Source organism: Aplidium turbinatum, chromosome 10 (genome assembly GCF_918807975.1).
Source record: "Aplidium turbinatum chromosome 10, kaAplTurb1.1, whole genome shotgun sequence".
Taxonomy (NCBI): Eukaryota; Metazoa; Chordata; class Ascidiacea; order Aplousobranchia; family Polyclinidae; genus Aplidium; species Aplidium turbinatum.
Genome location: NC_137481.1, coordinates 22,152,269 through 22,165,725, shown reverse-complemented (window position 1 = coordinate 22,165,725; position 13,457 = coordinate 22,152,269). Strand labels below are relative to the sequence as shown.

General features: G+C 37.8%; 1 protein-coding gene across 1 annotated transcript; it reads left to right on the top strand.

Moving 5' to 3' along the window:
- Positions 1–3,779: 3,779 nt before the first annotated feature.
- On the top strand, positions 3,780–10,958 carry LOC145778574 (3-galactosyl-N-acetylglucosaminide 4-alpha-L-fucosyltransferase FUT3-like). Its single transcript, XM_082590089.1, has 5 exons — positions 3,780–4,096; positions 6,763–6,944; positions 7,079–7,195; positions 8,361–8,512; positions 9,185–10,958. The coding sequence occupies exons 1-5, from the start codon at positions 3,785–3,787 to the stop codon at positions 9,988–9,990; spliced, it is 1,569 nt and encodes a 522-aa protein (XP_082446215.1). The 5' UTR covers positions 3,780–3,784; the 3' UTR covers positions 9,991–10,958.
- The last annotated feature ends 2,499 nt before the right edge of the window (positions 10,959–13,457 follow it).

The following is a 13,457-nucleotide window of genomic DNA, read 5'->3' as shown; positions in this document are numbered from 1 at the left end:
TTGGTCTGAAGCTTAATCGCCGCTTCGAGTTTTTCCCATTCTTTTTACGCAAGGCAAGTCATGCGTAAAATGTTTACCTAGAACTCACCGATCCTGATGGCTGATTATAGGCTAGTTTTTTTCAGTTTCTTCCTTGCAATTTAATGCAATGGTTGAACTGGTGCTCACACCGTGCGGTTTCACTTCAATGAACTTCAAAGAGGATGGCAAAATGGATCATTGTAGACAGTCTTAAGGCACACCAGTCACGAACAAAAGCATATCAATCCATGTCCGTAGTTTCCAATAGAGCTTCTTTCACTGTTTACTTTTCTTTAGGCTATACCTGAAGCTAAGGTGCGCTCACAGATGAGCCCGCGACAGTTTTTGTTTTGACAGTAGCGGTACGGCCTAGTCTTCGACAGGTTTTAGAAACATTACACGCAACTTATATTATAAGCTTTCTTACTTGGTTTAGTAAAGGAGGCGTATTTACAAGTACAGCATGGCAGACTGAATGTTATTTTGGCAATTTAAGAATAATAAATTAGTTGCTGACGATAGAACGCAAATGGTGTGAGAAGGACAGAGCTTGACAGCATCTGTGGAGTTTCTGGCGGTCTTTTTGCTTAATTTGATTTGGAAAAGTTAACGTAACATCTGTCATAAGTTTTAGTATTAATTTTTTTTCTGTGGTGGTTATGTTTTCTTTCGAGAGTAGGCTACGAGCCTACAACGAAAGAGTTTGTCTTAGTTTTTGAGTATTGTATTTTGATATTACTCTAGTTCAATTTGGGTTTAAGTAACGCTATTCAAGCCAAAAATAAGATTAGTATTTAAAATGTAAATATCATTTTATTCAAGATTACTTCCTTTTCTAAAGTTAACTTTAGTAACCTAATCTGTTGAAAAGTGCTTAGCCTATTAAATTTTTTGCATATTGATATTTCCGCAATTGAAATAGAACCCTAGACACAAGTACAGAATAGACAAAATGGAAAATCTTTTTATTGAAAAGTAACAAACAAATTTTAATATTTTTACAAACTGCTTTTACTATAGTCATAAAAATCATAAAGGCCCATATCTAATGAAAATGGAAGACATCAGACTCGAGTTTCACCCTTGTTTGGGGTCATCAGTGATGCATATCCATATTGTTTTAAGCGGATCAATCAATCAATTAAGTTCCTTTAAGACAGTATAGCTTCATATACCGGTGAGGTACATTGTTTAAAATTCACAGTATATATCAAACACATAACCTTTATCTATGTGGAGGCCAGGAAAAAAAATCATGCGGTTATTTAATTCAAGGTGGCCCCACAACTTTAAATGAAACTTAAGCGATAGAAGCTTGCATAAACCTTTCCAACAGCTTTGTGCAATGAAGCGTGTTATGTGAAGTTTCATGGGGATTTCAGATTTTTTGAGCAATTTTAGAGTTTATTTTATCTTTCTATATCTATAAAAAAAAATATGTACTGTAATTTTTAATCATTTCAAAGTTTAAAAACTCATGGCGGGCCGCACTAAAGTCCCGCGGGCCGCGTGTTTGCGACCCTTGTTGTAAAAATTATGACGTAATTAGACTATAGTAGGTCGGTGTTTGCTTTTTGTTAGATCATGTTTTGTAAGAGTGAGTGTTGTATTTTTACTAGACTTGTACCTAATAAAAGACAGAATAAGGCAAGGCAGGCAAAATAAGTCGAAGTGCAATATTGTAGTCGATTGCACTACAGTAGTAGACTCGCCTAACTATAATGTTATAGTTTTGTTTATTGTCGCTCTTCAACAGCTAAGGTGTTTTAGCGACAGGGCGCGTTTTTAATTTTTATACCAGGATTACTATGTAGGCTAGCAGACAGTACAATCAGCGCGCGGACGCTTGTTTTTCATTTTTGACTTTAAACTTTATCTTTTATCATCGCCTCTTTTTTTTTGGCCAAGGTTTTGCACATTTTTTTCATAATCATTGACCTGTTGCAATGTTGCCTGTGGCTCAGGCATAGAGTAACCACGTGGGCCTCGTGGGACTGGGCCCACCTACTTTATTTTTTGGGTGGGCCTGGCCTGGGCCTGGATCTGGCCCACCCACTTTTGAAAGCCAAATTTCTTTGAAAAGGTAGCGAAAACGGCAACTCAGAGAGGGAGTTACAAAAAAAGTTCTTCACTCATGTGATACACAGTAGTTTGATTATATCTTTGATAGCTCAATGATGAAATCCAATCTTTAAACTTTTCTCTTGAGCCCACTATTGATGGGCAGCACGTTGGGGTGTGGTTGCGTGTGATTAGTCTAGCAATCTATCAATCAATATAATTATTCTTTATGCTCTCTATGGTTAAAACAATGATACCATTGCATATGTACGTACTGTATAATGCTGCAGATTATTACTCCAAGGTAATATTATAACTGTGTGTGTTTTGTTGCTTTTTATTGGTGTGCATCGCCATATTTTGTACAGCGCTATAGAGCAATTTTGTAAATTCTTTTAGCCAAATCCGGCCAAAAACGGAAAATTTTTGCTTGTTAGTACGAAAGGCAAACATGAAAACACAATGTATAAACAATGTCAAGTATTAAGAATGCAACAATATTATTGGGAGTTTTAGTTGTTTTCAGATAATTGTTTTCAGTTATCCTCCTCATAGTAAAATAATTTCTTATTCTGTTGACCAAGATGAATACGGGGGAAAATGTGAAGTTAGTTACGACACAACACTACGAGCAAAGCAGATGCTGTTTTATTTCATATCACCGACGAACATATATATCACTCACAACATCGACACTGCCATAAACAGCGCCCTGCGCACAGTGACTGGATGCCTGCGTCCCACACCGTTGGACAATCTCCCCATTCTCGCTGGCATCCAACCCGCTGAGCTTCGTCGCGAAGAAGCCACTCTGTCTCTCGGTCGACGGGCACTGGAACCTAACCACCTTCTCCACCACAAGATCTCTGCTCTCCCAAACGAGCACCCACGTCGACTGAAATCAAGACACCCATTCGTGCCAGCCGCTCAACTTCTTATCAACGAAGCTGATGTACAAGACATCTCTGCGGCTACTTGGGCGGACCATAAATGGAGTTCTGAATGGAAGTCAAGCGCCACCACACTCTATTCGTTCATCCCCGACGCCGACACACGCCCCATCGGCCTAACACTACCAAGACAGGCATGGGTGCGCCTCAACCGTCTCCGTACGGGCGTCGGGCTTTTCTGCTCAACCATGCACCAATGGGGAATGGCCTCTTCCTCCTCCTGTGAATGTGGTGCCGAGGAACAGACCGCAGACCATATCATCAATGACTGTTTCATCTTCAAGCCACCTAATGGAGTGGAAGGTCTGCGTGTCATGGATGATGAAACCAAAGACTGCTGGCTGCTCTCTAGTAGCCTTCCAGTGTAGTCCGGGAACATCGTGAATCTGGGGTGGTAAAAGGATAGACCCTCGGCCCCAGAGGCTCACGCGACGACGACGACCGACGAAAGTTGGATTGACTTTTACTGCTGCGCCTCTGGGCCCACCTACTTTTAAAATGGTTCCTCCATTCCTGCTGTGGTCCCCCAACATCTAGTTTTGTGCTCAAATGTTAGTAACTTACATCATTGAAATAAATATTCTTCAGAACTAGTGTTTTTTCAACGTCGTTGGATAAAATTTTACCTTGTCCAAGTAAAGAAAATCCAAAACTATTGAAAAACTAAATTTTTTTTTTCAGTAATTAAGCAGTGGAAGATGTATTCCTGATGTTGCTGCTGTTAGATATTTCGTAAACAACAAAAGAACACAATGAAGCTAATGTCTCGACCGTCAAGAGCAAATCCATGCAAAAAATTCTTGGTGTTTCTAATTGATTACTTTGACTTCATATTGCTCTGTTTTCTCATTATTGGCTTAAACGATTATCGGTATTATTATGGTGATTTTCTATACCCTCCCCATTCCGATAAATGGTGGAAATGGCCTACATATGGAAAAGAGGACCTTAGCAATAATGCATCTAATCAAGAACAACTTCGATCCATCACAAGCTCTAGCCATGAAAGTGAAACAACACTCGATGATTTTAAAAGTGTAGAAATATCAAAGCCATCACTTTCAGTAAGTAAAGAAACATCAGTTGCTTTGTTTCTCGGCGGTCGAGTGTAGCAAGAACTCAGCGATAAACACGTGTTTCGCCCATGAGGCTGGACTCATCTTGCCACACTCGACTGCCGAGAAACACATGTTTTTGGTCTTTGTCTTGGTGGCTAGTCTGTTTTTAGTGGCTATAGTGGCTAGTGTGCACTTATTTGAAACATGTGCAACATCATCAGATATGGGAAACGAATACAATGTAAGCCTATCAACTGGCGAGATTTAAAGTATTCATCATTACGTTTCTTTTAAAGGACACAAAAATGATGAATTTACAATTACTTATACAATTTTGGTAAGGAGGTCACTTTCTTCAACCACAGACATATACAACCAAGCAACCACACGGCATTTAACATAATCGATTAAAATTGAACAAAACTATAAGCTACAAACGTTTTCGGCCATACACACGTTAGCCCTTATCAAGTAACAAAAAAATAACTGCTTATCATATCTACAATGAAAATGAATAACTGATCTAAACACTGAATTGAAAAACGAAATGCAAAATGAAACGACAGAACATAGGAGAAAGGCACATCACATGGCGCTTAAATTACACCAGGCAAAGACGCATCATATGACGTATCAAGAAAAGACGTTGAGTAAATAAGAAGCACCTGAGGCAAACAACTGTGTATTGAGGCGAGGATTGTATGATTTTATTAGCAAAGCCTCGTGGATTTTAGTGTCGAATTCGGTGAAACATTTGCGCATAATTCTAAAGGACTCCAAGGATGGTTTGTTATTTGAACATGTTTGACAATCGAATATGTGATCTTTAATGGCACTTTGCTTGTTCAAATTAGTTAAATCTAAGTGCTCCCTCACTCTCGTGGCCAAATGCCGCGTAGACATACCGATGTATGTACAATTCGCGTCATGCGAACAAGTGAACTTGTACACGACATTTGAACACAAGTAGGAGGGAGTCCTAGATTCAAGCTGAAAATAGTAGCCAACTTTGAACGTTTTATACACAGGAACAATATCCACGTTGAACTTCATTTTGATAAAACTTGACATATTACTGACAAAGCGTCTCGATGCTTTACCCACAAAGGGAACTGTAAGACAGTTTTTCCATTCACGCTCGTCCGCTTGAGAGTGCGTAGAACGTGAATCCAAAAACCCCCTCAGCACCTTATTGAAAAACCATGAGGGGTAGTTGTTCGCAATAAAACAAGACCGTAAACGATTGACTTCAACATTAATATTATCAAAATTAGAGCAAATATCTTGTGCTCGCTTGATCAGGCATTTAATTAATCCAGATTTGTAGGTTGAAGGACATACAGCATTAAAATTGAGAAGGAGGTTGGTATTGGTTGGTTTTCGCCAAACCCAAGTGTCAAATTTGTTTTTATTAATTTTAATTTTGACATCGAGAAAGGGAATGGTCTGGTTGGCTTTTTCTACCGTGAAAGTTATATTAGGATGTTGCGAGTTGAGAATGTTGAGAAACTGCATACAAGAATTATCATCATTAAATATAGCAAAAACGTCGTCAACATAACGTAGGTACAATTTAGGATGGCAGTTCACATCAGTTTCAGAAAAAATCTTTTGTTCAATATGTGCCAAAAAAAAATTAGCAAGCGTTGGACCCAGAGGCGAGCCCATTGCCACACCATCAATTTGTTTATATAATTTGTCTTTGTATAAAAACATACCTTCGGTGGCTATGTGCAACAGTTTTATAAAAATTTCTTTTTTGATAGGTGGTTGGTTGGGTTGATTTATTGCGAACAACTACCCCACATGGTTTTTCAATAAGGTGCTGAGGGGGTTTTTGGATTCACGTTCTACGCACTCTCAAGCGGACGAGCGTGAATGGAAAAACTGTCTTACAGTTCCCTTTGTGGGTAAAGCATCGAGACGCTTTGTCAGTAATATGTCAAGTTTTATCAAAATGAAGTTCAACGTGGATATTGTTCCTGTGTATAAAACGTTCAAAGTTGGCTACTATTTTCAGCTTGAATCTAGGACTCCCTCCTACTTGTGTTCAAATGTCGTGTACAAGTTCACTTGTTCGCATGACGCGAATTGTACATACATCGGTATGTCTACGCGGCATTTGGCCACGAGAGTGAGGGAGCACTTAGATTTAACTAATTTGAACAAGCAAAGTGCCATTAAAGATCACATATTCGATTGTCAAACATGTTCAAATAACAAACCATCCTTGGAGTCCTTTAGAATTATGCGCAAATGTTTCACCGAATTCGACACTAAAATCCACGAGGCTTTGCTAATAAAATCATACAATCCTCGCCTCAATACACAGTTGTTTGCCTCAGGTGCTTCTTATTTACTCAACGTCTTTTCTTGATACGTCATATGATGCGTCTTTGCCTGGTGTAATTTAAACGCCATGTGATGTGCCTTTCTCCTATGTTCTGTCGTTTCATTTTGCATTTCGTTTTTCAATTCAGTGTTTAGATCAGTTATTCATTTTCATTGTAGATATGATAAGCAGTTATTTTTTTGTTACTTGATAAGGGCTAACGTGTGTATGGCCAAAAACGTTTGTAGCTTATAGTTTTGTTCAATTTTAATCGATTATGTTAAATGCCGTGTGGTTGCTTGGTTACAATTACTTGATTACAAAATCGTCTTCATTGCAGAAGAAAGCCAACGAGAAGATAATTGTTTTCAGTTATCCTCCTCATGGTAAAATAATTTCTTATCCTGTTGACCAAGATGAATGCGGGGGAAAATGTGCAGTTAGTTACGACACAACTATGTTGAGCAAAGCAGATGCGGTTTTATTTCATATCACCGACAAAAGTCCAATGCCAAAAAGAAGGTAAACTACACCTAAGTTTACCTGTTTAAGACAGGACTATCTAATATTAATTTATTTAAAATAACAACACTAAAATTGGTCTATTAAGCTTTTTCATACTTTCAAAAATTATTATAATTGTGAGTCTTCTCCAGTTTTCCAAGCCAGCTTTATGTTTGGATCAACGAAGAAAGTCCATCCACAACTTTAGTCTCCAGGCGCATTGATTTTCGTAAACACGACAGCGAGTTTAATATGACTATGACCTATAGGTGAGCTAGATTTATATATTTTTTTTTGTTTTTTTGATATTTTCATGCTTAACAATTATGTGAACTGTTTTCGTATTATTTCACTGATGAGTTCATGAAGAGAAAATTAAATTAAATTAGTCATTGTTTTAACTTTTACTCTCGTCAGAGGGAGACTATACACATTTAGAGAGAACAGGGGTAAGGAAAAAGCTGTGTTGTCTGTTCGCATGTAGTAATACGAACTCTACATGCATTGACTGTGGGAGTGAAAAAGTACTTGGATCGAGGTGCAGTAATTGAAACAAAAAGCAACATTAAACAAAATAAATTAAATTTGCATTCTTGTTTCAATAAAAAACCTCTGCTAGAATCTTTTGCATATAAATAAAGCAAAATGTTTACCGAAATGCAATATAACGTCACATTGTATATGATTGTCAACAGACGTCATTGCAACATTAAATTACGTCGTCTTATATCTATACGCCAAATAAAAACTTAGATAGCCTAAACCAATTTCAGCAAATTTTTGGTAAAGTATTTTTTGTAATAGGCAATGTTCCAGCATAAGCGATAAAGTTTTGACCATCATATACCCTAAAAAAGAACAACTGAAAATGTTTGTAGAACTGTGAAAAAGTTTAAATGTCGAGTGCGGTTTGGAAAACGTATGTGCAAATAAGCTCGTCTGGGACATTCAACAGTGGTGTTGTTCTATGAAAATTGTTGTACAATAAATGACTGTGATGTTCGCTGTGTATGAACAAATAGCAAAGATTATTTTATAAGTAGATCTATTGAACATTTTTGCTAAAGATTATACCTTCACCTCCGTGACCTCATTATAGGGTATGCGTCACTGACTCAAACTGTCTTCTTTGTTAAAACCACTTGTAAATATGCAGAATATAATGTATTCTAATAATGCTCAACCATGTTGTGTTGTTGTGCCTTACCTGTCTGTGGTACAAAAAAGCGAGAATCTCTCTCGAAACTAATATCTTTTTTAAACGAAACCGAAATTGCCGTGTATAAACTTACAAAGGGGCTTTCTCTGTTAATGGGATAGAGATTCAATCCATCCATGATCGCTTGACACAGATACAAATTTAATATTTGTCTCGGAAGCTCAATGTGTACCTTAGTTATTATTAAAAAATTGAATTTGATTATTTCGTTTCAGGCGTGATTCAGACATCTATTGGCCGTACAATACAGTTCATAACATCACTCAAGTTATAAAAAAAACAACGGAACTAAGAGACATTGATTTATTGTTGGCTGCAAAAGATAAGTTAGGAATATGGGTTGCTGGAAACTGTGCCTATACAAAAGGTATTTTCTTGTTTTGAGTGAAATTTTTTACTGACAAGATTCAACTAACTTGATACAACAAAAAACTAGTCTAGCCAAGTTATTGCCCTTTTTCTCAAAAGTAAAAATTCATCTCTGTTTAAATTTTGTTACCATTCACACTTTATACAAGAGTATTTGTAAAGCTTCGTTTTTGATATTTCTATATTTTTTGTACAATATACTAAGACTATTACTGTACAATACATCAGTGCTCTTCAACAGGGGTTCAGTGGGACGCTAGGGTGCAGGTGGGGTTCAGGGAGTTTAAAGGGTTCCTTGAGGGTTCCTTGTTTTTCAGAAAAATAGATTTCTTGCTTCAGATAGATTTCTTGCTTCAGATTTGCATTGATGCGTCCTTCTCAATTATTTTTAAATCATCGTACCGCATTCACACTCTAAGTGAGCCAGTTAGTAAAGAGGGTATAAGTACGCTACAGTCAATAGCCGAGAAGGAAACATTGTTAGTTACTGCGTCACTTGTTCATGTTGTACTATTGACAAGAACGTTATTGTTATGATCTAAATTTTTGTTGGTGGGGGTTCTGTGACAAACGTGAAAGTAAATCAGGAGTTTCGCAATGAAAAAACAGTTGAAGAGCACTGTTGTGCATGCAAAAATTTAGCGTTTTTAACATATTTTGTATTTTAAAGGTGGAACTGCAAGGATGCGAATCATGCTCAATTTCCTCCTTCTCGGTCTTAACTTTGACACTTTCGGTTACTGCGTGCTTCATCCAATTCCAGGGAGCTGGGATGAACTACCTGAGAGAGTTAGAAGATACAAATTTTACTTTGCTTTTGAAAATTCTCTTCATTGTCGAGACTACATAACAGAAAAAGCATGGGCAAATGCCTTAGTAGGAGGAGCAGTTCCAGTAATATGGGGCCCTATGAAAGCGGATGTAGAAGCTGTACTTCCAAAGGGGTCTTTTATATTTGCTGAAGACTTTAGCACACAAGTAGAGCTTGTCAAGTATCTGAATTATCTCGACAGCAACATGGAGGCTTATCAAGAATTCTTCAACTGGCGAGCAGAGGAAGCACCTGAACACATACCAGATCGAACAAGAAACGATCAATGGGTTTCGTCTAAAATTGTAGGCTTCTGTCAATTGTGCTACACTCTTTACGAAGATGACAAACATTTCATTAAAGATGGCCAACGGCCTGAGCGAAGAGTTGAATCTTTATCCACATGGTGGTATGCAAGAGAAACTGAGACATGTTTAATGAACCGTAGAATTTGGGAAATTGGAAAGGCTCTTTGGTATAGAAAACTTTTTATTCAAGAGTATTATTTTCAAAGTCTTTCTGGTATGAAATATTATGCACCTGTTTATATATTGTTGATTTTGTTTTTAATAATTCGCCGTTTCAGATTGTGGCAAAAAATAAGCTGTTTAAAACAAAGCAAGTCTTTATTTGTGAGTGTGACTATACTTATCGGAGTTGCATGAAAATAAGATTTTTTGTAAGTGTTTTTGTTAGTTAAAAAAAAGAAATAGAATTTCAAAGGCTACCTGTCATGTTTTTTATCTATACCGAAAAATGGCCATTGTAAACTCAGGTTTGAAACATTTAAAAGTCGCCCGAACATGTTATTTATGATGATTGTTTCCATGTAGGGGATATGTTCATTATTTTAGACCTATCAATCTGTCTTTACAGGGTTATGTACACAACACTATATCTCAAAGAAAAACATGTTTGAAGTTAAAACTCATTGCTAATACGATCTTTTGTAACTTTAAATTTCAGAATTGGCTACAGCAAGACTTTCTCTTGGGTTAGAATTAAAGTTTGATTTTTACAAGACCCTGTGATCACAATTTTTATTGCAATATTTAATTAATTCGATATTGATTGCAACAGAGAGACCAATTTATTGTTTTCGTGGTTTTATTATTGATCATAGTGATGCTGCCACCTTATTTCTTCAAAAATTATCAGTTATGTTGCAAATCGTTTTTCGTTTATATTGCATAGTGGAAAAGAATATCGCAATGTCTGCATTCGTCACAAAGTATGTCTGCCAAGTGTCTTCTTATGACGTCATAGCTGTGTGTTTTCGGTTGATGTTGACGTCTCTTCCAAGCATCGGACAGACACCTTCGTTTCTCCCACACGCTGCCAGATTGACTTGACCATTCACGTCGGCTGCAGACAAGGGCGAACAAAACACAATGATGTGTAGATCTAAATTAATCAAACCTTGCAAATGTACCACGAATAAAGTTACGAATAATAATACGTCGGCTGCGTAGCCGAGTGGTGAGAACGTCAGCGCAACCTTCAAAAGGGCATGGGGGTTCGACACCGCTCCAGAGCACGCGGCCGTGTCTCGGCAAAGACACTTAATGGCAAGCCAAAATAAAGGTTTGTTGTATCGCATCTGTGATCGCAGTGCACTGTATGTTCTCGCAATGGGCGCAAATAAAACGCGATTATTAACATTATTATTATTACGTTTCTGTGTTGTAGAGGAGGCGATCGCCCCCTTCTCCTTCCCCGCCTGCACAGCGGAGTAGCATGAGAGAGTCTCGGTACGACGCTCGATAGGTACGACAATGCCCAGAAGCAAGCAGGTTTCTTTTTGGAAGTACAGTTATTAAGCAATTTGACGATTGATACAAAGATCGACTATCTCGCCTTCTTAATTGTCCATTGCTACTATACTAACTGCCACTATGTCTGGCTCAGACAAAAACGTTTGACTGACTGAAAGGCATTGCCCTACCAGCAAATCATTTTTTTTTATATCTGAAGAAGTGGAATCAGCGTAAAAATAGATTGACTTTCTGGCTGGGTACTCCCTTTGATGAAGAATCTTGTTGATATCATTGAAAGTATAAGTTGACAATAATACGTTGCCAACTAGTAGGTTTAATTGATGGTGACAATAATTGTTTTTTGTCGTATCCAGATTTAGATTGAGATTAGGCTGAAGTTTTAGATTTTGTGGTCCGGAAGACAAGAAAGTCAATTTTCCTGTTCCCCTTTAGAGATGTCTTCAAGTGTCCTGCCAAAGACGCAGCGACACGCTCTTGAGCTTTGTCGAACCGGTACCGTTCCGAGTACCGTGCCAGGGCTCTCACCACACCGCACTAAGTAAGTGAAACTCACATGCTTTTACATTTTGTCGGTTACTGTCATTTGCAGAATCGTATTTGATCATTGTTCGTGAGTGAGTAACTTCATTTCAATACGTTGCAGTAAGTGTTCAGTACGTTGTTGCATGTAAAGGCATGACACCAAGAGTGACGTAGCCTACAATCATTTATTATGTGTGGGTTTCTGAAAAATGCGTCATAACAAATTCCAGGCTAATCTGTCCCAGTTGATTGTTCATGACATCAACATTAAAATCACCACATTTACAACCTTTTTACATTGATTCAAGGTGTGCAAGATTTTCCATAATGTGTCATCGACAAATACGTTTTCCTGAGGCCAAAAGAAATAAGAACTCCTGACAGGTTTCTCTAAAGGCCTGGTTTGAAATAAGTGTTTTTGTTAAAATGTTTGTCGCCTTAACGTTAAATTTACTCCACTAGTAAACGAATGTCTAACAGGGATGTCCAACCTTTTATTACAGTGGGCCGCATTGTCATTTCAAATAATTCAATGGGCCGCAGAACCCATTAAATTTCAAGAAAAATAGGTACGGTAGATAAAGAATTTTGAATAATTTTAAACTGAAAATGCAGGAATACCTAGATGCTCTGTCAAAAAATGCTTCTAAATTCGGCCTCCAAATAAATATGTCCAAAACCAAATGTATGACAACCGACAAAACTAACAACACACTCAATCTCACTCTCTATGGAAAACAAATAGAACAAGTACCAGAATTCATATATCTTGGCCACCGACTATCCGCCACCAACGATGGAAAGACTGCAGTGCAACACCGAATTGGTTTAGGCTGGGCAGCATTTGAAAAGAACAAAAAGATTCTAACATCCAATAGACTCCCAATCAAACTGAAATCAAAAATTTTCAACACCTACATTTTACCAGTCGTGCTGTACGGTCTAGAATGCGTAAATTGGACATCATCAACAATGAAAAAACTCACTACCTTCCAAAATCACATCATGAGAAGCATGACCAACAAAAGGTTACTTGATCACACGAAAATAGAAGATCTTCTAACTATGACAAATTACATCCAATTGCAGCAATAATAAAATCAAAAGTTTTAAAACTGTTCGGCCACACTAAAAGATCACAATTCGGAATCAGCAAAGTTTGCACAGAAGGCAAAGCAGAAGGAAAAAGAAAACGTGGCAGACAACCAAAATGATGGCAAGACAAGACAACATCCAATCATGGACCGGACTCAACTTGACGACACTGGGCGAGTTGGCTCAAAATCGCCACTCTTGGAAGCAAATAACTCATGTTGATGCGCAATCTGCCGCAGGCGGAGAGACAACGGGTTAGGGTTAGGGTTGTCTTGTGAGTCGGAGTTTCCAAGCAAACAACTAAAAAGTTGTGCAACAAAATCAAAAAATGAAAATAAAACACAAAAGTAGAAAAAATATAAAAATTAAATTTTTATCTTTACATTAGTGGGGGGTAATTTTGCATTAGTTACCCCCCACTCCGATTGGTGGAGGGGTAATCACCCCCGCGGCCCCCCATCTAACGGAGCCCATGCTTTCAGGTTAACCTCTCCTGTCACTTTAAGAAGATTAGGGTCCGTGAATATATATTTTCTGCACACAAATATCCAAAACTGGATTGGAAGCTTTGTCGATTTTAGGTTGCTGGCGGAGGGCGGTCACAGGCGTTTGTTTGTTATGATCTACCCTACCGTCTTTTGTGTAATATGTTCATGACATTTATCCCCAGGATAAACAAACTAAACTTTACCAAATAGATGCAAAATAAGTTACAATGTAATAAATGCAAGTATTTT

Coding starts and splice junctions, on each gene's coding strand:
- LOC145778574 (XM_082590089.1), top strand. CDS start 3,785: ATGAAGCTAATGTCTCGACCGTCAAGAGCAAATCCATGCAAAAAATTC. Junction 4,097..6,762: donor TATCAAAGCCATCACTTTCA/GTAAGTAAAGAA, acceptor TCTTCATTGCAG/AAGAAAGCCAACGAGAAGAT. Junction 6,945..7,078: donor AGTCCAATGCCAAAAAGAAG/GTAAACTACACC, acceptor AGTCTTCTCCAG/TTTTCCAAGCCAGCTTTATG.